General features: G+C 37.6%; 1 protein-coding gene and 1 long non-coding RNA gene across 3 annotated transcripts; both read right to left on the bottom strand.

The window, feature by feature from the left end:
* Positions 1–1,077: 1,077 nt before the first annotated feature.
* LOC115983822 lies at positions 1,078–3,391 on the bottom strand. Of its 2 annotated transcripts, XR_004090264.1 has the most exons (6): positions 3,185–3,391; positions 2,875–3,034; positions 2,226–2,295; positions 1,996–2,071; positions 1,684–1,789; positions 1,078–1,378 (listed from the first exon to the last, which is right to left on the bottom strand). It is a non-coding gene; the product is annotated as an uncharacterized LOC115983822 (long non-coding RNA). The 2 variants fall into 2 exon arrangements; XR_004090263.1 differs by having other exon boundaries at positions 1,996–2,295.
* Positions 3,392–18,760: 15,369 nt separating this feature from the next.
* Positions 18,761–20,602, bottom strand: LOC115984480. Its single transcript, XM_031107502.1, has 2 exons — positions 19,814–20,602; positions 18,761–19,666 (listed from the first exon to the last, which is right to left on the bottom strand). The coding sequence occupies exons 1-2, from the start codon at positions 20,600–20,602 to the stop codon at positions 18,761–18,763; spliced, it is 1,695 nt and encodes a 564-aa protein (XP_030963362.1).
* Between the last annotated feature and the right edge of the window lie 1,945 nt (positions 20,603–22,547).

Raw genomic sequence — 22,547 nt, 5'->3', positions numbered from 1 at the left:
ATAATCCTTAGACGAGTTTGTCATTACTTGCTTGAATTTCATCCTTTTTGTTAGGTTCTAAAAGTTTAGAACAATTGGCAAATTGTGAACACGAACTTGTCTAGATATAGATCTTAGAGTCTATAGGTATTATTAGATAATGTTCAAAATAATACAAGTCAAGATTCAAGAATATATAAGCTGTAGAAAGAAGAGTTCAGAAACTACCTGGTTTGATCGATCGAAAGACAAGCTCAACCAATTGAAACACGTATCTGCAGAATTTTATTTCGGCCCAAACTTTACTTAAACGTATTGGATTTCAAGTAAAACACTACTAGTATATAAAGGAAACCCTAAGCATGTTTTTATAAGGCTTTTCAAAGAGAGAAGAGTGTGCATCTTTTCACTACAAGAAAAAGGGGCTATTGCGGCGGGCCAAAACCGCCGCTAAAGCCCAAAAAAGCGCCGCTAAAGGTACATTTGACCTATAGCGGCGGGTGCTATTGCGGCGGGCCATCCTGTCAGTGTTGCAGTGCCGCTATAGGTCGATTGCGGCGGTCGCGAAAAGCGCCGCTATAGATGTACTTTTAGCGGCGGGTGAAGGATTATTGCGGCGGGCATAAAACCGCCGCCATACGTGTTCAGAATTCGTGGCATTGACTTTTAGCGGCGGGGTCATGCCCGCCGCTATTGGTCTCTACCTTTAGTGGCGGGCGATAAGCGCCGCTATAGGGAATTATTTAAAACATAAAATGTGGACCTTTAGCGGCGGTTTTTGCCCGCCGCTATAGGTCTTTTTTTTTTTTCCTTATTAATGTGGGTTTTAAAACCACATTTCTATTACAAATAACCCTGTAATAATTTTAGCTCCACTATGACAATACCACAAATTTAACCAGATAACACCACAATTGTCTCAAAACTAACATTATAATAACAAAGAAATATATTATTAAATACATAACATTGTCTATAACCATCATCATAAAATTAACAAAAGAAAAGATATGGTCATTTGTATGCCATCACACATTACGTGATACAAGGAGCGCCTTCGCTCAATCCACAAGGTAGGCGGATTCAATGAAATCATAATTTAAAAAAAGATCCTCATTTTATTCCTTAAGCATTCTCATGGACATCCACACAACCAAGAGTAATATTTTGATAAATATCATTAAGCAACCAACACATATTTAAGTGTTTGCCAATGATACATGGCACTCAATGCTTGTTATAAAACCACATTAACAACTATGTTGAACTTATGATACCTCATCAACACGGCACAACAATTCTTGCAACAAATTAATATTCACATTAAATTGAAGAAACCGGTGATTCTAAACTCACATTTTGCATATAGGCAGTCCATCATTCCCTTCTCCAAGTCCAGCTATACAACAATGAAAGAAATTGCATAAGTTAGGATTATAATGCAAAGTTACCAAGTCAAAATACATAAAGTTATTATTTTTATCCATGCTTCCAGAACATATCCTTCAATGCATTAATGGGAAGAGAACAAGCTCTAGAATTGAATAAGGATTTCTATCTCATTCTTAGATTTTTTTTTTCCTTCTCAATTGGTAATTACACACATTCAGTAAGTCATGAACAATAAAAATTTCTCTCAAACTATGCATTTTTTTGAACCAAACCCATTTAAAATAAAATGGAATAAAACTACTAATCACTCACTTTATTCTAGATAGAGAAATTGATGAAGTTGGTATCTACCAAAACCCGAAATGGCAGTCCCATCGAGGTGTTGTAATTGAAGAAAAGTGCCGATGAAACCTTCAGCCTATATCGCACAAAATTAAACACGTTACAACACAATATAAACCCTTACAAATCCCAAAGCTCCTATACCCAAAATTTAACACCAAAACTTTTTGAAGTCTTGGTCAAGTGTAGTAGACACTAGACACTCACACATAGTTCATAAAAAGTAGTGGCAGTAAGGGCTTTTATAGTAATTCACAAAACTTGAATAGACCTAGGACCTACCTCATTCGCCAATCTTTTCTAATCAACTATTTTGTCTTTGTATTTATCTGAAAGCTTCTCTTCCACACCTGTGCTCCTGTGAGACAAGCAAGATTAAAGGGAAAGTAACTAATAAGAAAGAAGGTACAATTACAAACACTAAATCCAGAACTGATTTCACAAACTGAATGTTATAATTGATGTTCACATTATTGTACGACACAAGCTCAAATCTAGGGGAAAAAGTTTACCATCCCCAAGATAGATGAACTTTCTCTTACCCTCCACAGGCTCAGCTTGGATTCTTTCAATTATTAGCCACTAGTGCCACACAAAACCCAATTAGCCAAAATTCAGAAAAATATAAATTTATAAACTCACAAACATAACAACCACATAGTCAATGGCTAGAGAAATTTTTACATCAATATACTATACGTGGGGTCACAAAGAAAACTAAAACCTGTTCCAATACATATTCTCTATAAAAAAATTATATTATTCTACTTACTTTTGCAACAATCAAGAATGAAAGGGAATAATAATGTGGGTCATCGGTCACACATTTGGACAAAAGAAAAATGTTTGTTTATATTATGTGGAACTGTGAATTCAACAAGGTGGGTTCCCTAGCTTGATATCAAGCCTATCCTTCACATTTCAATATTGTTTAATCTTCTGTTTGGCAGCCGAGAAAAAAAAAAGTGGAAAATGAAAGAAACGGATTAAACTGTTTTAGGTTTTCATTTATTTGAGGCATTTTCTTAGTCCACATGAAGATCACAGTGAGCGCGACTCAAAATTCAAAGACAAAACCAAACAAATTTTGACGGCGATCAAGAACAACAACAACAAAATTGTTCATAACGAATCCAAAGAGAGAGGCGATTGGAATTATACCAGTAGAAGAGTGAGGACGACGAGGAATCGCAGACGGAACGATTTGATGAAGAACGCAGACGCAGTAGATCTACTACTGCATTCAGATTCCATTTTCTTCTTCGTCTATGATTCTACGATTTTCTCACAGAGATTTACCGGTTTCACGGTCGTTGATGATCTGAAAACAACAAAAACCACAACAACAAAGAGAAAACACACCAGATCTAGTCAGATCCACATCCAAAAATCATCAAACTAAGCAAAAAAAAAACTAACAAAACCGTTCGATCTTCGCTTTTTTTTTAAACAAAGCTGAAGATGAACGTACCGATTTGTGTGAGTAATAAAAGAATCAGTTTATAGTAACAGAGAATCAAGTAACAGAGAAACGGAGCAGAACAGAACAGATCAGATCAGATCAAGATTTTTTTTTTATTTGGATCGGCGGCAAGGATGAGGCAATTGGATCTAAGCGTCTGTGTAGAGAAGAAAAGAAAAGAATGAGGGTGAGGGCGTGGGGCGGCTGAAGTGAAATGTAGAGAGTAGGGTTTTTTTTTTTATGTTTTAAGTTGATGTATAAAACGACGTAGTTTTGTATGAGAAAAAAAAATAAAATATTAAAACGTTTTTAGCAAGGTTCGAACCGGGCCCAGTATAATCACACGCGTGTCTTACCACTAGAGTAGTGGTACACATAATGAAACATTTTGTACATATTTATAGTTAATACATATCGGTTTGTTTGATAGAAACTTTAAAAATGAAAAAAAAAAAGGGCTGTGCAGAGGGTTCGAACCTGGGACATGAAGTTGAAACACACACGAGCTTAACACTAAAGCAACACACATTTTATTAATGTCCATTATAATAATAATAATAATAATAATAATAAAAATAAAAATAATAATAGGCGTATTTGGTCTTTTTTTTAGTCATCGAGGGTATTTTGGTATTTTTTTCAGGCATGGGGTATTTTGGTCATTTTTAGGTTTTGGGAGTGTTTCGGTTGTTATAAATTACTAATTAATAACAATATAATTAATACTTCCAATTATGTAAATATATTTTAATACTACAAATTAATGAGTATAATTTAATAATTAATAAGAGTTAATATAATACTTCAAATTAATAAAATATAATTTAACACTACAAATTAATAAAATGAAATATATTATTTAATAAAAATATGTTTTAATAATTCAATATGTAATTAACATGCATGCCAATTTTCATGTCAATTGCATGTAATTTACCACTTGATCCTTAAACTCATCTTTTATGCGTTATTTTAAACTACAAAAACTGGAATTTAAACAATTGATTGATGACATAGCTATTAATCTTTGATCACCTTAAAATTTTTTAAGCATGAAAAATATATGAAGATAATGTAATCTAACGGTAGATTTGTCAAAATTCACATCGAATTAAGAAATGTGGGGTTGGGTTCAAGTTACACTTGATGTAATTCTAAAAAATGTTACATTAACCAATAACTTATTGTTGAATTCATATTTTGAAAATCCAACCGTTGGATCACATTTCCTATATGTTCTTAACATGCATGCCAATTTTCATGCCAATCGGATGTAATTTACCATTTGATCTTTAAACTCATCTTTTATTCATTATTTTAAATTACAAAAACTTGAATTTAAAGAATTGATTGATGACATGACTATTAATCTTTGGTCACCTTGAAATGTTTTAAGCATGAAAAATATATGAATATAATGTAATCTAACGGTAGATTTGTCAAAATTCACATCGAATTAAGAAATATAGGGTTAGGTTCAAGTTACACATGATATAACTCTAAAAAATGTTACACCAACCAATAACTTATTTTAGAATTCATATTTTGAAAATCCAATCGTTGGATCACATTTTCTATATGTTCTTAACATGCATGCCAATTTTCATGCCAATCGGATGTAATTTACCATTTGATCTTTAAACTCATCTTTTATGCGTTATTTTAAACTACAAGAACTTGAATTTAAACAATTGATTGATGACATGATTATTAATTTTTAATCACCTTCAAATTTTTTAAGTATGAAAAATATATGAAGATAATGTAATCTAACGGTAGATTTGTAAAAATTCACAACGAATTAGGAAATATAGGGTTGGGTTCAAGTTACACGTGATGTAACTCTAAAAAGTGTTACACTAACCAATAACTTATTATTGAATTCATATTTTGAAAATCCAACCATTGGATCACATTTTCTATATGTTCTTAACATGCAAGCCAATTTTCATGCCAATCGGATGTAATTTACCATTGGATCTTTAAACTCATCTTTTATATGTTATTTTAAACTACAAAAATTTGAATTTAAACATTTGATTAATGACATGGCTATTAATCTTTGATCACCTTAAAATTTTTTAAGCATGAAAAATAGATGAAGATAATGTAATCTAACGGTAGATTTGTCAAAATTCACATCGAATTAAGAAATGTGGGGTTGGGTATAAGTTACACTTGATGTAACTATATAAAATGTTACACTAACCAATAACTTATTGTTGAATTCATATTTTGAAAATCCAACCGTTGGATCACATTTTCTATATGTTTTTAACATGCATGTTAATTTTCTTGCCAATCGGATGTAATTTACCCTTTGATCTTTAAACTCATCTTTTATGCGTTATTTTAAACTACGAAAACTTGAATTTAAACAATTGATTGATGACATGACTATTAATTTTTAATCACCTTCAAATTTTTTAAGCATGAAAAATATATGAAGATAATGTAATCTAACGGTAGATTTGTCAAAATTCACAACGAATTAGGAAATATAGGGTTGGGTTCAAGTTACACGTGATGTAACTCTAAAAAATGTTACACTAACCAATAACTTATTATTGAATTCATATTTTGAAAATCCAACCATTGGATCACATTTTCTATATGTTCTTAACATGCATGCCAATTTTCATGCCAATCGGATGTAATTTACCATTTGATCTTTAAACTCATCTTTTATACGTTATTTTAAACTACAAAAATTTGAATTTAAACAATTGATTAATGACATGGCTATTAATCTTTGATCACCTTGAAATTTTTTAAGCATGAAAAATATATGAAGATAATGTAATCTAACGGTAGATTTGTCAAAATTCACATCGAATTAAGAAATGTGGGGTTGGGTATAAGTTACACTTGATGTAACTCTAAAAAATGTTACACAAACCAATAACTTATTGTTGAATTCATATTTTGAAAATCCAACCGTTGGATCACATTTTCTATATGTTTTTAACATGCATGCTAATTTTCTTGCCAATCGAATGTAATTTACCCTTTGATCTTTAAACTCATCTTTTATGCGTTATTTTAAACTACGAAAACTTGAATTTAAACAATTGATTGATAACATGACTATTAATCTTTGATCACCTTGAAATTTTTTAAGCATGAAAAATATATGAAGATAATGTAATCTAACGGTAGATTTGTCAAAATTTACATCAAATTAAGAAATATAAGATTGGGTTCAAGTTACACTTGATGTAACTCTAAAAAATGTTACACCAACTAATAACTTATTGTTGAATTCACATTTTGAAAATCTAACCGTTGGATCACATTTTCTATTTTTTCTTAACATGCATGCCAATTTTCATGCCAATTGGGTGTAATTTACCATTTGATCTTTAAACTCATCTTTTATGCGTTATTTTAAATTACAAAAACTTGAATTTAAAGAATTGATTGATGACATGACTATTAATATTTGGTCACCTTGAAATTTTTTAAGCATGAAAAATATATGAAGATAATGTAATCTAACGGTAGATTTGTCAAAATTCACATCGAATTAAGAAATATAGGGTTAGGTTCAAGTTACACGTGATATAACTCTAAAAAATGTTACACCAACCAATAACTTATTTTAGAATTCATATTTTGAAAATCCAACTGTTGGATCACATTTTATATATGTTCTTAACATGCATGCCAATTTTCATGCCAATCGGATGTAATTTACCATTTGATCTTTAAACTCATCTTTTATGCGTTATTTTAAACTACAAGAACTTGAATTTAAACAATTGATTGATGACATGATTATTAATCTTTAATCACCTTCAAATTTTTTAAGTATGAAAATTATATGAAGATAATGTAATCTAACGGTAGATTTGTAAAAATTCACAACGAATTAGGAAATATAGGGTTGGGTTCAAGTTACACGTGATGTAACTCTAAAAAGTGTTACACTAACCAATAACTTATTATTGAATTCATATTTTGAAAATCCAACCATTGGATCACATTTTCTATATGTTCTTAACATGCATGCCAATTTTCATGCCAATCGGATGTAATTTACCATTGGATCTTTAAACTCATCTTTTATACGTTATTTTAAACTACAAAAATTTGAATTTAAACATTTGATTAATGACATGACTATTAATCTTTGATCACCTTAAAATTTTTTAAGCATGAAAAATAGATGAAGATAATGTAATCTAACGGTAGATTTGTCAAAATTCACATCGAATTAAGAAATGTGGGGTTGGGTATAAGTTACACTTGATGTAACTATAAAAAATGTTACACTAACCAATAACTTATTGTTGAATTCATATTTTGAAAATCCAACCGTTGGATCACATTTTCTATATGTTTTTAACATGCATGCTAATTTTCTTGCCGATCGGATGTAATTTACCCTTTGATCTTTAAACTCATCTTTTATGCGTTATTTTAAACTATGAAAACTTGAATTTAAACAATTGATTGATGACATGACTATTAATCTTTGATCATCTTGAAATTTTGTATGCATGAAAAATATATGAAGATAATGTAATCTAACGGTAAATTTGTCAAAATTCACATCGAATTAAGAAATATAAGATTGGGTTCAAGTTACACTTGATGTAACTCTAAAAAATGTTACACCAACTAATAACTTATTGTTGAATTCACATTTTGAAAATCTAACCGTTGGATCACATTTTCTATTTTTTCTTAACATGCATGCCAATTTTCATGCCAATCGGGTGTAATTTACCATTTGATCTTTAAACTCATCTTTTATGCGTTATTTTAAATTACAAAAACTTGAATTTAAATAATTGATTGATTACATGACTATTAATCTTTGATCACCTTGAAATTTTGTATGCTTGAAAAATATATGAAGATAATGTAATCTAACGGTATATTTGTCAAAATTCACATTGAATTAAGAAATATAGGGTTGGGTTCAAGTTACACTTGATGTAACTCTAAAAAATGTTACACCAACCAATAGCTTATTGTTGAATTCATATTTTGAAAATCCAACCGTTGGATCACATTTTCTATTTGTTCTGAACATGCATGCCAATTTTCATGCCAATCGGGTGTAATTTACCATTTAATCTTTAAACTCATCTTTTATGCATTATTTTAAATTACAAAAACTTGAATTTAAATAATTGATTGATGACATGACTATTAATCTTTGATCATCTTGAAATTTTGTATGAATGAAAAATATATGAAGATAATGTAATCTAACGGTAAATTTGTCAAAATTCACATCGAATTAAGAAATATATCGTTGGGTTCTAGTTACACTTAATGTAACTCTAAAAAAATGATTCACCAACCGATAACTTATTGTTGAACTCATATTTTGAAAATCCACCCGTTGGATCACATTTTATATATGTTCTTAACGTGCATGCCAATTTTCATGCCAATCGGGTGTAATTTACCATTTGATCTTTTAACTCATCTTTTATGCGTTATTTTAAATTACAAAAACTTGAATTTATATAATTGATTGATGACATGACTATTAATCTTTGATCACCTTGAAATTTTGTATGCATGAAAAATATATGAAGATAATGTAATCTAACGGTAAATTCGTCAAAATTCACATCGAATTAAAAAATATATCGTTGGGTTCTAGTTACACTTGATGTAACTCTAAAAAATGATACACCAACCAATAACTTATTGTTGAATTTAAATTTTGAAAATCCAACCGTTGGATCACATTTTCTATATGTTCTTAACATGCATGCCAATTTTCATGCCAATCAGGTGTAGTTTACTATTTGATCTTTAAATGGGAAGACGAAAAAATAGTGGGAAATTTAAATGACTATTGCGGCGGTCCAAACCGCCGCAAAAAGGAGTACATATTGCGGCGGGTAAATGACCCGCCGCTATATCTAAGCTTAATGCCGCTAAAACAGGGCTATTGCGGCAGGTCATTGGCCCGCCGCTGTAGTACGCCGCAAAATACATTGACCCGCCGCTATGTCTAAGCTGAATGCCGCTAAAACAGACCTATTGCGGCGGGTCATTGGCCCGTCGCTGTAGTACGCCGCAAAATACTAGAGCTATTGCGGCGGGCATATGGAACACCGCAATAGATCTCATGTACAGCGGCGGGCCAAAAAAGCGCCGCAATAGGCGACATATAGCGGCGGTTTTTGCACCCGCTGCAATAGGCCCGCCGCAATTGCTCAATTTTCTTGTAGTGTTTGTAGATCTAGAGTTTTTGTACCCAAAAGCTCTCTAAAGTCTTCTACCGGTGTTATTTCTTAAAGAATCTCAAGATTCGGTGTTGTAGAAGTTGTTGCATACAAGATCAACGTCTAAGGAGATCCAAAACCTTTGAGTGGAGTCTCAAAGTCACAAGTGTGGGTGCTTGTGTTGCAAAGGCCTAATAGAGAAAGAGTCCGTGGATTTGGAGCTTGTACGTGGTCATGTTAGTAAGTTCTACATGTGATAGCAAGAGGATGTTAGTGGTCTAAGTCTTATTGTAAACTTTGATTCTCTATAGTGAATTTGCTTTTTACCTTGAGGATAGCTAGATTAAATCTTTCCCAAGTTTTTTACCAGTTTGGTTTTCCTAGGTGATCATGTCATTGTATTCTTTATTTTCTACTGCTTTATATGATATGACTTTATTGTTTTAATCTAGATCTGAATAATAAACCTAAGTATTCACTTGCTTAATTAATTAGGTTAAATAATCTAGTTTACGGGGATCTAAAAACCTAACACTTTTGTTTTGTTTCATTACTTGACTACCACTTTGAACACAAAGACGTCGAACATGTCACTAATGCCAATAAAGAAAAAGACAATAGAGTGGCTTGTAAGATCTAGTTGGAATTGGGGTAAAGTATGGCTCCAATCATGATTGAAGCCGATGTGTGTTCAACCGTTTATATCATGGACAATACAAATGATTCACTTAACAGCTATTAGGGGTGCCTAAAATTTTTCCTTCGAATTGAACTAATTAATACCTAGTGAAGCATTTTCATACGTGAAAACCACTTGATATAAAATAAACAAAAAAAAATAATAATAATGTTATAAATGTTGGTGCCACTTATAAAGGGAAAATTATAGAATATTAAAAAAAATGTACTCCACTATTATGTGAGAGGGAAGGAGTATATATTTATGATACTCTTGGAAATATTTTATAATTACCTCTTATAAAGAATATTTACAAAACAAAACCCACGACCAAATTTAAAGACTAAATTGATTCACATATAAATGTTGGTACTACTTATCAAGACAACTTTACAAAACAAAGCCCAAGATGAAATATAGAGAGTAAATCGAGTCACATGTACAGCGTTTTCCAAAAATATTAGATGTGAAATAATAAAATAAATAAAAAAGGACTTACATGGGAAATCAAGGGGGTATTTATAACTTTCTAAAAAAAAAAATGGTGCTATTTATAAAAACCCTTGGGGGGAAAAAAAGAAGAAAAAAGAAGACAAAAAAGTGAAAAACACTAACATGCAAGTATGAACAAAGACTTGATTCTGTCCAATTTTTCTCAATCTCGATTCCCTAAAACCCTTTAATTCTCATCGACATAATACAATACATTTTCATAAAACTGTGTGTAAAGGGTACCTAATGCAATTACATAAGGAAACACAAGAGACTAGCAAGGCATTTTGAACCAACTAGCTAGCTAGTAACTAAGCAAAAAATGAAAGAAAGATAAAGACATACCTTCTCTTTGATATATTTGTTTTCTTTTTCTTCCGCAGTCCTCGTAAGACTAAGTACCGACGTTTCCCAACCAAGTAACCAGAACTTCTTTCCTCTTTCAACTCCACGATTGCCTTGTCGTTGTTATCAATACCTACCCCAATATCATGTCTCTATATATAATTAAACCTTTGCTATACAATTATATTATTATACCTTAGAAAATACCAAATCGATCCTTTTATCCTTAGTATTGTACAAAGGCCAGTAATAATTTGGTAAGATGGTCCTACGGTCGACTTCATCAGGGTTGTGAAACATTTTGCCATATAATAATAGAATAATGTTAGAGATAATACTTACAAATTTTATTATTGTAAATCTTATAAATTGATATGTTACTAATGGCGAGGATATATTGATTAAATAACTATTTACCATATTATTTAGGTGACATCGTTCATGATGAAGCGTGAATTCGTCAGTTGAAATGGACAGATGGAACTCCCCGTCAGCACTAATGTATCCTTTTAGAGGGTCACCGGTGTGGTGCCTACCACAACGCCTCCGATGCCAAAGTTAGAACAAAAAAGCAATTCGCGAAATGGAAATAAATGAACTAGAATAGTAATGGGTACTTTCTTAGAGTGTCAGTATTTGTACCTTTTGCTACCAATGTAAGGGCTTTATATATGTGATTTTGGTTGCTAGCTGTTGGAGTGTTAATGTCTTTCTTAGTAACGCCTCCAGCCCAATAATGGGGCTTTTAATAGGCTCCCAACGGTCTGTTTTGCTGGTTTCGTAACTGCTCAGGTTACTGGCTGGCTTCATTGAATGATTTTCCTTCCTTCGTCAGTGATGACTGATTTCCTTTTCACTAGGGATGACCTCGTCATTAGTGTTGACTTCGTCAAGGTAATGCATTCTCGTCACTCCCATCAGTTGCCCCCCAGGTTCTGTGGTTGTCAGTGACGTGTCATGAGGGCCATAGAAGGTGAAAAGTTTTTCCTGAGTTGTCTGTGACGCTTGGGGTTCTGCTCCGAATTTAATGCATGATGGCGGCGCAGTACGCAATGTGGCCACGTGGTGTGGGTTGATTGAAGGCATTGATGGCATGACCCTTGGGTTTCCGGCTATTTTTCAGTTTCCTTGGATTTTTGGTTTCAAAACTTTTCTTTTCCTTTACTTTAATTTTTGCTTTGAGTGTTATTTTTCTCGCTTATTTCTGCTATTACTCCAATTCTGCTCCGGCGACTCTAACCTTGCTCCGGCTACGCTTCTTTCCGAATTTTTCTGGCTTCGATCGTTTTGCTCTTCAAGGTACGCTACTCTTTTATTCCCCTTCTATTCCCTTTTCTTAACGATCTTCTTATGAGTTCCTGATTTTTCCTTTGTCCTTTGCTTTTGTTGTTTTTGTGTTTGATTTTTGGGTTTTTAGGATTGTGTACCCTTTTCATGGTTAGTTCTTCTGAGGTTAGGGTAGCTTGCCCCTCAGTCTCTTTCTTTTTTGCTCGCTTAGGGGCGGCTTTGGGTGTTTCCGATGACTTTTTCCCTTTGGTTGGGAACTATATTTTTGAAGGTTGTGGGTTGAGTGTAGTTTTAGGGGAACTATCTCCAATTTTAGGCCAGTCATTAGCTTGGTTTGAGGGAGAAACGAAGAGGATGTCGGAGGTGAGATCTAGCGAACTAGACACTGGGTTGTCATCCAGCGAAGGCCCGATTGAAGGTGATACGGCCGTCTCCGTCCCTCGTCAGGTTAGGGCTTTTTACGCCCTTAGGGAGGAGTGTGGGCTGGACGCTGACACTGTGACTAGGTTCAAGGATAGGTTTCAATTTCCTGTATGGGTCCGCGTTCGTCGGCCTGGTCCTGAGGATCAGGCCTGCCACTTCTTTCCTGGTGAAGTATGCTTCTACGAGGCTGCTTTCACTTGTGGGCTTAGGCTACCTGTCCATTCGTTGGTGATGGAGCTTTTAGGTTATTTTGGTATTGCCCCCGGGCAACTCATGCCTAATTCATGGAGGATAGTGATCAACTGTATGGAGATATGGTTAGCCGCCAACGAGGATATGATCAAAGTGAGTGAGCTCGTCTACCTTTACCGCCTAAAGGAATCAAAAGAGTATGGGTATTATGAGCTAGTCCCTTGGATGAGGAGGACTAGAATCATTAAGTGTTTAGCCTTGTCATTCAGGTACTGGAAGTCACGTTTCTTTTTCGTGTCCGAGGACGATTTTAAGACCCCTTCTAACGAGGCTTAGGGTGATATCCCAAGGTTACTCCGTCGGTGGGGAACCCCAACCTTAGGTGCGTCAATATTTCTCCTCATCTGTTAATCTTCATCTTGCATATATCGTTGTCCTTAACCCCTTGTTCATTTTTTTTTTTTTTTTTTTTTTTGCAGTTAAAAGACGCCCTAAACTAAAGAGCAAGTACCAGGGTCGTATTGAGAAGGCGATAGAATACGCCAAGTCGGTAGAGAGTTGGAACAACCTCGTAGACCCACGGATGCTTGCTTTCTACTACTTAGGCCCGGACCCATCTCCTTACGTCTTGCGCAGCATTAATATTGGGGAGAAGAAGAGTAAGTGTTTACCTCATCAAAATTGATCTTCACGTGTGTACTTTAGATATCTTAGTTTTTTTTTTTTTTTTAGATGACGACCAGGTTCAACAAAGACATGTACGCTAAGATGAGGTCCAAGAAGGACGAACCTTTGGCGAATATTGGCAAGAAGGGGTCCGTATCACAGGGAAGAGTCCGTCAGTTCTTCCATTTGTAGACGCCACTCCCATTGTCTATGGAGTTGAGAGCTTGCGGGTGTCCTCTCCGGCCACCTCGGTTGAGGAAATTCCCACCCCTTCCTCCAAAAGGCAGCAAGTGTCGGCTAAGGAAAAGGAGAAGGAGAAAGTGGGTTCGTCTGTCTGGGACGACGAGGGTGTGGCCGTGAAGCGGGCACATGACGTTATAAAGGCTGAGGACCTCAAGGTCTTTTCCGGAGTGCCTCTCAACGTAGTTGCGAGTCAGCATGTACACAAGATCGTCCAGGTAAAACCACTTCTACATTCTCCTTGTTCTCCTTACATATAAATTTCCCTTTTTTATTTTTTATTTTTTATTTTTTATTTTACTGACGGACTTAATTTGCTTTGTCAGGTGTTAGGGGAGAGCCTTCACCTTGCTTCTAAGTGTCTTACTCAAGAGGTTAAGGTGGCGTCTTTGGCGTCCAGGATGGAGGCCTTGGAGAAGGAGAACTCCACGTTGAAGAAGGATCTTATAGAGTCAATGGACGAGGCTGCTGCTTTGAAGGAAAAGGTCAAGGCCCTGAATGCCGATCTTAGGATTGAGCGTCAGCTAAACCTGGAAAAGGACGACCAGCTTCAGGTGGCCAAAAAAAAGCTTAAAACGATCGCTGCTAGGTCCGTCGAAGCCTTCCAGCAAACTGAGGAGTACTCCACAGTGCTCTTTAGTTGGTACTTCAAGGGCTTCGAGCTCCTACGTAGGTATCTCGTCAAGCATCCTACCGGGGTTGACCTACCGTGCCTGGATCTGGAAATGGTAGATCAAAAGATGGCTGCTGACGAGGCTGCTCAGTCATCGGCCCCTGAAGGTGACAGCCCTGGTGATTCCCTCCCATCTGGTGATGCTCCTGCCGCTGACGATATCCCCGCTGACGCTCCTACTGACGCTCGGACCTGATACTTGTGTAATTTTGCCCTTTATGTTTTGGGCTTCCTGATAGCATTCTTTTTTTTCTTTTTTCTTTTTTTAAATCTATTTTGAGAACAATGTTTCTTGGCCCAGTGTTTTATGGGTCTTTAGGAAGAATAAGGATAATTGCCCGTTGTTTTTGGGTTTTAATTGGCTTTATGATTTTGCATTTTCCTGTTTGTATGACTATGCTTCTGTTGGTAACTAACATGCCTGTGATGTTTTGAGTTCGTCCATACTTTGTACTTAGCATAAATTTCTTAGCTGTGATTTCTCCATTCGTCCATGATTTGTTTGTCACTCTCGATCCTTTGGAAGGGCTTGGATACAGCCTGAGTTTTGTTCTGATTTGTTGCAAGGTTCTTGTCCCTTTTCTTTTTCTTCCTCTCCTCTCTTCCTTTATTTTTTGTGGATTCGTCAATAGCCTGAATCCGTCAAGCGAGATCTTATCGTTTGCACTTGCTAAAGGATTGTGCCTGCGTTAGTGACTTACAACCGTCAAAGCGGAATCTTATCACTTAGCCATTTTTTGGTGACTTACATCCATTTAAGGAATCTTGTCACTTGGGCTTCGTCAGTGATTTACATCCGTCTTGGCGGAATTTTATCACTTAGATTTCATATGCCTTATACCCGTTGGAGGGATCGTCAGTAACTTACATCTGTCAAGGCGGAATCTTGTTACTTAACTTTTTGTGCCTTAAACCCATTGGAGGGATCGTCAGTAACTTACATCCGTCAAGGCGGAATCTTGTTACTTAACCTTTTTTTTTTTGCCTTGAACCCGTTGGGGGGATCGTCAGTAACTTACATCCGTCAAGGCGGAATCTTGTTACTTAACTTTTTTTTTTTATTATTATTTTTTTTATGCCGTAAGATTGGCTAGACCTATATACACAAAAACATTAGAGAAATAATTCTTTTATTAACTTCAAGAATGAACATGTCTGTTTGTTACATCTACTTGTGGTACTTTTTTAAATGCTCGATGTTCCATGGTCGAAGGAGTCTTTGTCTGTCCATGGTTTCAAGGTGGTAACTGCCTTGTCTTGAGTAGTGAGTAACTCGGTAAGGCCCTTCCCATGTAGGACCCAGCTTTCCTTGGGTAGGGTCTTTAGTTGCTGTGGTAGTCTTATGCAGGACGAGGTTTCCTATGTCCAGTCGTCTGAGTTTAACCCTCTTATTGTAGTATTCGACCATTTTCAGCTAGTACTTCGTCATCTTGCTGGATGCGTTTACTTCGTCCAGACAGTCTAGTTTGAGTGGCAGTTCATCGTCATTGCACCCTAAGTTGAATGTCCCTCTTCTGACGCTTGTTACTCCCACTTCGACTGGGATTACTGCTTTCGTGCCATAGGTAAGCCTGAAGGGGGTCTCTCCTGTTGGGGTTCTTGCTGTGGTTCTGTAAGCCCACAGGACATTAGGTAATTCTTCTGGCTAGGCACCCTTCACGTCGTCCAGCTTGGTTTTGATAATCTTGAGCAGCGTTCGATTCATCACTTCCGTCTGTCCGTTTGCCTAAGGATGTCTCGGGGATGAGAACTGATTCTTGATCCCAAGGTTTGAACAGAAGTCTTTGAACCCTTTGCTGTCGAACTACCTCCCATTATTTGATATGATCGTCAAGGGAATCCCGAACCTACAGATTATATTCTTCCACACAAAGCTTCGTATTCTTGCCTCGGTGATTATTGCTAGAGCCTCTGCTTCAACCCATTTTGTGAAGTAATTAATAGCAACAAGTAAGAATTTTACCTGACCTTTACCTTAGGGTAGTGGGTCGACGATGTCGATCCCCCATTATGCAAATGGCCACGGGGAGGATATGGTTGTCAGTTTCTCTGCTGGAAGTCGTTGCACGTTCCCGTATTGCTGGCACTTGTCGTACCTCTTGACGATCTCAACAGCGTCCACTTGCATAGTTGGCCAAAAATATCCTGTCCGTATTACCTTGTTCACCAAGGATCTGGGGCCAGCGTGGTCGCCGCAAACTCCTCCATGGATTTCTTCCAGTATGTATCTAGCTTCTTCTTCGTCGACACACTTCAAATAAGGCATGGTGAAGCCTCTTTTGTATAAGGCGTCATTAAGGATCGTGAATCTGGCCGCCCTCTTCTTGACCTTTTTAGCTTCTTCTGTGTTTTGAGGGAGATGCTCGTCCTGGAGGAAGGACATTATGGGTGTCATCCAGCTGTTTACGCTTTAGATGGTAAATGTTGAGACCTCTTCAATGCTGGGGTGTTTTTGGATTTCCATTTCCAAATCCATGCTAATCTCCCCTTTTTCTGATGACGCTAGCTTTAAGACTTCGTCTGCCCCCATATTCTGACTTCTTGGGATTTGCATGAACTCCATTGCATCGAATTCCCAAGTTAGGTGTTTCGTCAGCCTGAGGTACTTCTGCATCCTTTCTTCCTTTGCTTCGTACTCCCCTCTAATCTGCCCGATCACTAGTTTTGAATCATTTTGGATTAACAGGTTCTTAGCTTCAAGTGCCTTTCCAAGCCTCAATCCCGTCAGTATCCCCTCGTATTCAGCTTCATTGTTAGTAGCTGGAAATTTTAGTTGGACCCCATATTTTAGCACCTCTCCATCGGGGGTGGCTATGACGACCCCTGTTCCTCCCTTCCTCTGGGCTGACGAACCATCAGTTTGTATCGTCCATCTATCTACTTTGTCGGTAAGTCTGTCTTCGTCCGGAAGGGTGAACTCTACGATGAAGTCTGCCAGAGCTTGCGCCTTGATCGCCGTTCTAGGATGGTACTCGATGTCAAATTGACTAAGTTCAATCGCCCATTGAACCATTCTTCCAGCTGCCTCAGGCTTGTTCATTGATTTCTTGATCGGTTGGTCTGTCATTACGAGGATGGGGTTTGCCTGAAAGTATTGTCTTAGCTTGTGCGAGGCTACTATTAACGTAAACGCGATCTTTTCAATCCTTGGGTACCTGGACTCAACCCCTTGGAAAGCTTGGCTGACGTAGTAAACTGGGAGCTGCTTCGCGCCCTCTTCTCTAATCAAGGCTGCACTTACTGTCGAGGCTGACACTGCCAAGTATAAGTATAGGTCTTCCCCTTCTTTGGACGGGCTTAAGAAGGGTGGACTGCTCAGGTAACGCTTTAGTTCCTGGAACCTTGCTTCACATTCGTCAGTCTAGGTGAAAGCCTGCTTCAAGGTCTTGAAAAAAGGGCAGGCATTTGTCTGTAGCCCTAGAGATAAACCTGTTTAAAGTTGTTGTCCTTCCTGTGAGTTTTTGAACTTCCTTGACGGTCCTGGGTGACGTCATGTCGATGATGGCTCGCACTTTCTCTGGGTTTGTTTCTATTCCTCTTTGGGATACCATGAATCCCAGGAATTTTCCCGAAACTACCCCAAAAACACACTTACTTGGATTCAACCTCATCTGGTGTTTTTTTAGGGTTGCAAACGTCTACTTCAGGTCGTCCAGATGTGTGAGCTCTTCCTTACTCTTGACGAGCATATCGTCCACGTATACTTCCATGTTCCTGCCAATCTGTTGATTGAACATTTTGTTCACCAACCCCTGATATGTAGCTCCAGCGTTCTTCAACCCAAAAGGCATTACTTTATAACAGTAGAGTCCTTGACTTGTGATGAAAGCGGTTTTCTCTTGGTCTTTCTCAGCCATCCTTATCTGGTTATACCCCAAGAAGGCGTCTATGAACGTCAGTAACTTGTGCCCGGCTGTAGAGTCCACGAGCTGGTCTACTCTCGATAGAGGGAAGCTGTCTTTTGGACATGCCTTGTTTAGGTCAGTGAAGTCTACACACATCCTTCATTTTCCATTTGCTTTCTTTACTAAGATGTCGTTCGCGAGCCATTCAGGATAGTACACCTCCTGGATGAACCCTGCTGTCAGGAGTTTGGTAACTTCCTCTGCAACTACTTGATCTCGTTCTGGGGCGAACGTTCTTTGTCTTTGCTGGACAGGTTTCCATTCCGAGTTCACATTCAACTTATGCTGGATGACTTCTGGAGCTATGCTTGGCATGTTTTCGTGGCTTCATGCGAAGACATCTAGATTCTTTTTAAGGAACCTTATGAGTCTTGTTCTCATCTCGGGGCTTAACGTCGTTCCTATCTTGGTCATCTTGTTCGCTTCTCTTTCTACCAATTCCACTGTTTCCAGGGCCTCCATTCTGTCTTCTTCCTTTTCTTTAATCATCTACGTGTAGTTCTCCTTCGCAGCCAGGATGGCTTGATAGCATTCTCTTGCCAGGACTTGATCTCCTTTCACTTCACCGACGCCATTATCTGTTGGGAATTTTACCTTCAAACAGTAGGTTGATGTCGTCGCTTTCCACTTGTTGAGCGTGGGCCTCCCAATGATGACATTGTAGGATAAGGGGCAGTTCACCACTAAGAAGTCTATCTGACGGGTCAACTGCACCGGGTAGGCCCCCGCCATCACTATCAATGTCACTATGCCCTTGGGGTATGCCTTGTCTTCGCTGAAGCTGACGAGTGGAGAGTCAAAAGGGCGCAGTCTCCTCAGATCTAGTCTCAACTGCTGGAAGGCTGGGAGGTAGATGATGTCTGTGGAGCTGCCATTGTCGACGAGGATCCTCTTGGTATTGAACCCTTCTATATTCAACATTATGACCAAAGGATCGTTGTGGGGCTGTTTCACTCCCATGGCGTTTCCTTCATTGAAGGACATGTCCTGGTATGTTCGTCTGTGCTTAGACGGAGGTACGGTGTGGACACTATTTACCTGCCTTTGGTATGCCTTCTTGAGTGATTTAAATGATCCTCTCGAAAATGGCCCTCCTGTAATCGTCTTTATCTCCCCGATCACTTTGTGCGGAGGTTGGGATGGACGGTTGCCATCCCGGGAAAAGGATTCATGTTGGCCTTTATTATCATCCCTGAATTTACTATATTCTCTCTTCTTCACATATTTCTGTAACTTTCCTTTACGTATCAACTCCTCTATCTGCTCCTTTAGGTCTCTGCAGTCTTCTGTGTTGTGGCTGTGATCTTTGTAGAACCGGCAGTACTTGTTCTTGTCGCAGACATTGGGGGATGAGTGCAATGGTCTGGGCCATTTGAGGTAATGCTCGTCCTTGATCTGCGTAAAAATTTTGTCAACAAGCATAACCAAAGTAGTAAATCTTACCGTTCGAGGACTTTTATCATCTTTTCTCCTATTCCTGTCATCGTTCCGATGGTCCGGTCACTCTCTCTTTTGCCCCCTACAGTCGTCTTCTTTCTTTGCCTTGTCTCTTAGCTTCTCTGCATCCTTTATAGCTGCTAAAGCATCTTCAGTGTTCATGTACTTCTGTGCTTTCAAGAGCATTTCTGCCATCGTCTTTGGTGGATTCTTTGTGAGGGAGGCCACGAGATCTCTGGACCTCAGTCCCGCTTTGAATGTCGTCAGTTGCACTTTGTCGTCGGCTTTGTCCACCTCCAGAGTCTCCCAGGTGAAGCGTTTGACATATGACCTTAGAGTTTCCTTTTCTCCCTGTCTAATGGTGAGTAAGTAGTCTGCCGGCCTCCTTGGACGTTGCCCCTCTATGAAATGGCGCAAGAAGGCATTACTTAATTGCTCGAAGTTGTCTACGTACGAGGTTGGAAACTTCGTGAACCATTCTCTTGCAGCTCCTTTGAGAGTGGTGGGAAAGGAGCGACATAGTATCTCGTCGAATGGTTGTTGAAGTCCTAGAGTCATCTTGAAGGTATTAAGATGATTTTGAGTGTCTCTGAGTCCGTCGAACGGCTCAAGTTGAGGTAAGCAAAACTTTGACGGTACAAGGCATTCAATTACCGCCGAGGTGAAAGGTGAATCTGTCGCCCTTACCATTCGATTCGTCTTCTCCTTAATGGCGCTCCTTAGTTTGTCCATCTCTTTCCTCATCTCTCGAAGGAGATCTGAATTCTGCTCGTCCGGAGTAGTTGGCTTCTGAGGGGTACCCCTCCTGTGGCTATCTCCTTCTCCTTCCAGGTTACCCTTGGACCAGTTCTCTTCCTGTTGAGCCTGTTGGACCTGCTGGAGTCGTAACTTCATTTCTTGGTTTTACTTGGTGAGTTCTTCAATGGTAGTTGCAAGGGCTTGAACTTACTGGGCCAAGGCTGCTGAATCTAGATTGGGTTCCATTTGAATGTAGAGTGGTGATGGAAACTATGTTTTCAAATATGAATCTGAAAATGTCGTCCCCACAGACGGCGCCAAACTGATGAAGCGTGAATTCGTCAGTTGAAATGGGCAGATGGAACTCCCCGTCAGCACTAATGATCCTTTTAGAGGGTCACCGGTGTGGTGCCTGCCACAATGCCTCCGATGCCAAAGTTAGAACAAAAAAACAATTCGCGAAATGGAAATGAATGAACTAGAATAGTAATGAGTACTTTCTTAAAGTGTCAGTACCTGTACCTTCTGCTGTCAATGTAAGGGTTTTATATATGTGATTTTGGTTGCTAGCCATTGGAGTGTTAATGCCTTTCTTAGTAACGCCTCCAGCCCAATAATGAGGCTTTTAATAGGCTCTCAACGGTTTGTTTTGCTGGTTTCATAACTGCTCAGGTTATTGGCTGGCTTCATTGAATGATTTTCCTTTCTTCGTCAGTGATGATTGATTTCCTCGTCACTAGGGATGACCTCGTCATTAGTGTTGACTTTGTCAAGGTAATGCATTCTTGTCACCCCCATCAGTTCATATTGATTGTCACTTCAATTTTTTTTTTTTTTTTTTTTGAGAAGGATTATCATTTCAATTTATAATTAAGTCTTCTAAAATAAATTTTGTGATACCTTTAATTTTTTTCATAATAACAACCACTTATATTAAATTAATTCGATTGCAAGGAAATCTATTATATCCATAAGGTTTGTGAATGCATAATATAAAGAAATTCATTTCGGCATGGCCAAGTTATAACATCATGCTACCCTGACGCAAGGGTCACCATTTGTTTTGTACAAGGAAATCGATGATCTTCACAGCCCTTCGTTTTTCAACAACTATGGTGTATCTCACCAGACCTTTGACTAATACTCATAATATGGATAAAATGGACTTCTGCCCTTTTCGGGCAAATTAATTAGGTTTATACTCCCTTTCTCAAACTAAGTAGGGAAATGCCCCTCTTTTAAAACTCGATTTATGATAAATCGAGTTAGGCCCTATAATGGTGTTTTAAGGAGTCTATAGTGACGTTTTTTAACTTGACCTCAATGAAATCGAGTTAAAAAACGTCACTATAGGTCTTAAAAACGTCACTATAGGCTCATTAAAACGCAATTATAGGGTTTCATAATTTTTTTTTAACTCAATTTATCATAAATCGAGTTTTAAAAGAGGGGCATTTCCCTACTTAGTTTGGCAAAAGGGGGTATAATATGCTTGGAGAAGCATCTTGAATGGGTTGAAAGTTGTGAAGAGAGGTACCTGGTGGTGAGTTGGCAATGGCAATAGGATACATATTTGGGAGGATAAATGGCTACCTACTCCAACAACGTACAAAATAATCTCCCCCTAAAAACCCTTTGATGATTATCCTAGGGTCTCAGAACTGATTGATAAAGATAAAAGGTGGAAAGTTGATGTAGTAAGATCTTTGTTTTTGCCTTTTGAAGTAAGGACTATTTTGAATATTCCTCTCAGCCACAACCTTCCAGAAGACCAAATCATATGGATGGGGAGGTAATGTGCAAAGCAGCAATGGCAAAGAATTGTATATAGTTAGTTAGGCAACGTTTGAAACAATAAAGGAAAGTAGCATCTCGAGTTTTAGAAACTCGAGATCCAAATCTCGAGTTTTTAAGACTCAAGTTTCATGCAAAAAAATTTCACCTATAGTGGCGTTTTTAAGCCTTTCAGTGACGTTTTAAAACCCTATAGCGACGTTTTCCTGGAAATTTTTTTTACATAAGGACAGATTTATGGAGTCCTATAGTGGCGTTTTTTAATCCCTATAGTAACGTTTTATAGACCTATAGCGGCGTTTTTATT

This window comes from Quercus lobata, chromosome 4, assembly GCF_001633185.2.
Source record: "Quercus lobata isolate SW786 chromosome 4, ValleyOak3.0 Primary Assembly, whole genome shotgun sequence".
NCBI lineage: Eukaryota > Viridiplantae > Streptophyta > Magnoliopsida > Fagales > Fagaceae > Quercus > Quercus lobata.
Note: the sequence above shows the minus strand (reverse complement) of the source record. Positions and strands in the feature narration are given on the sequence as shown.

What these genes read in the sequence shown, in the direction of transcription:
- LOC115984480 (XM_031107502.1), bottom strand. Translation starts at nt 20,602, where the DNA reads ATGAAGTTACGACTCCAGCAGGTCCAACAGGCTCAACAGGAAGAGAAC. An exon ending in CAGAGAAGCTAAGAGACAAG is followed by an intron (nt 19,667 to 19,813) that starts GCAAAGAAAGAA and finishes ATTTTTACGCAG; the next exon opens with ATCAAGGACGAGCATTACCT.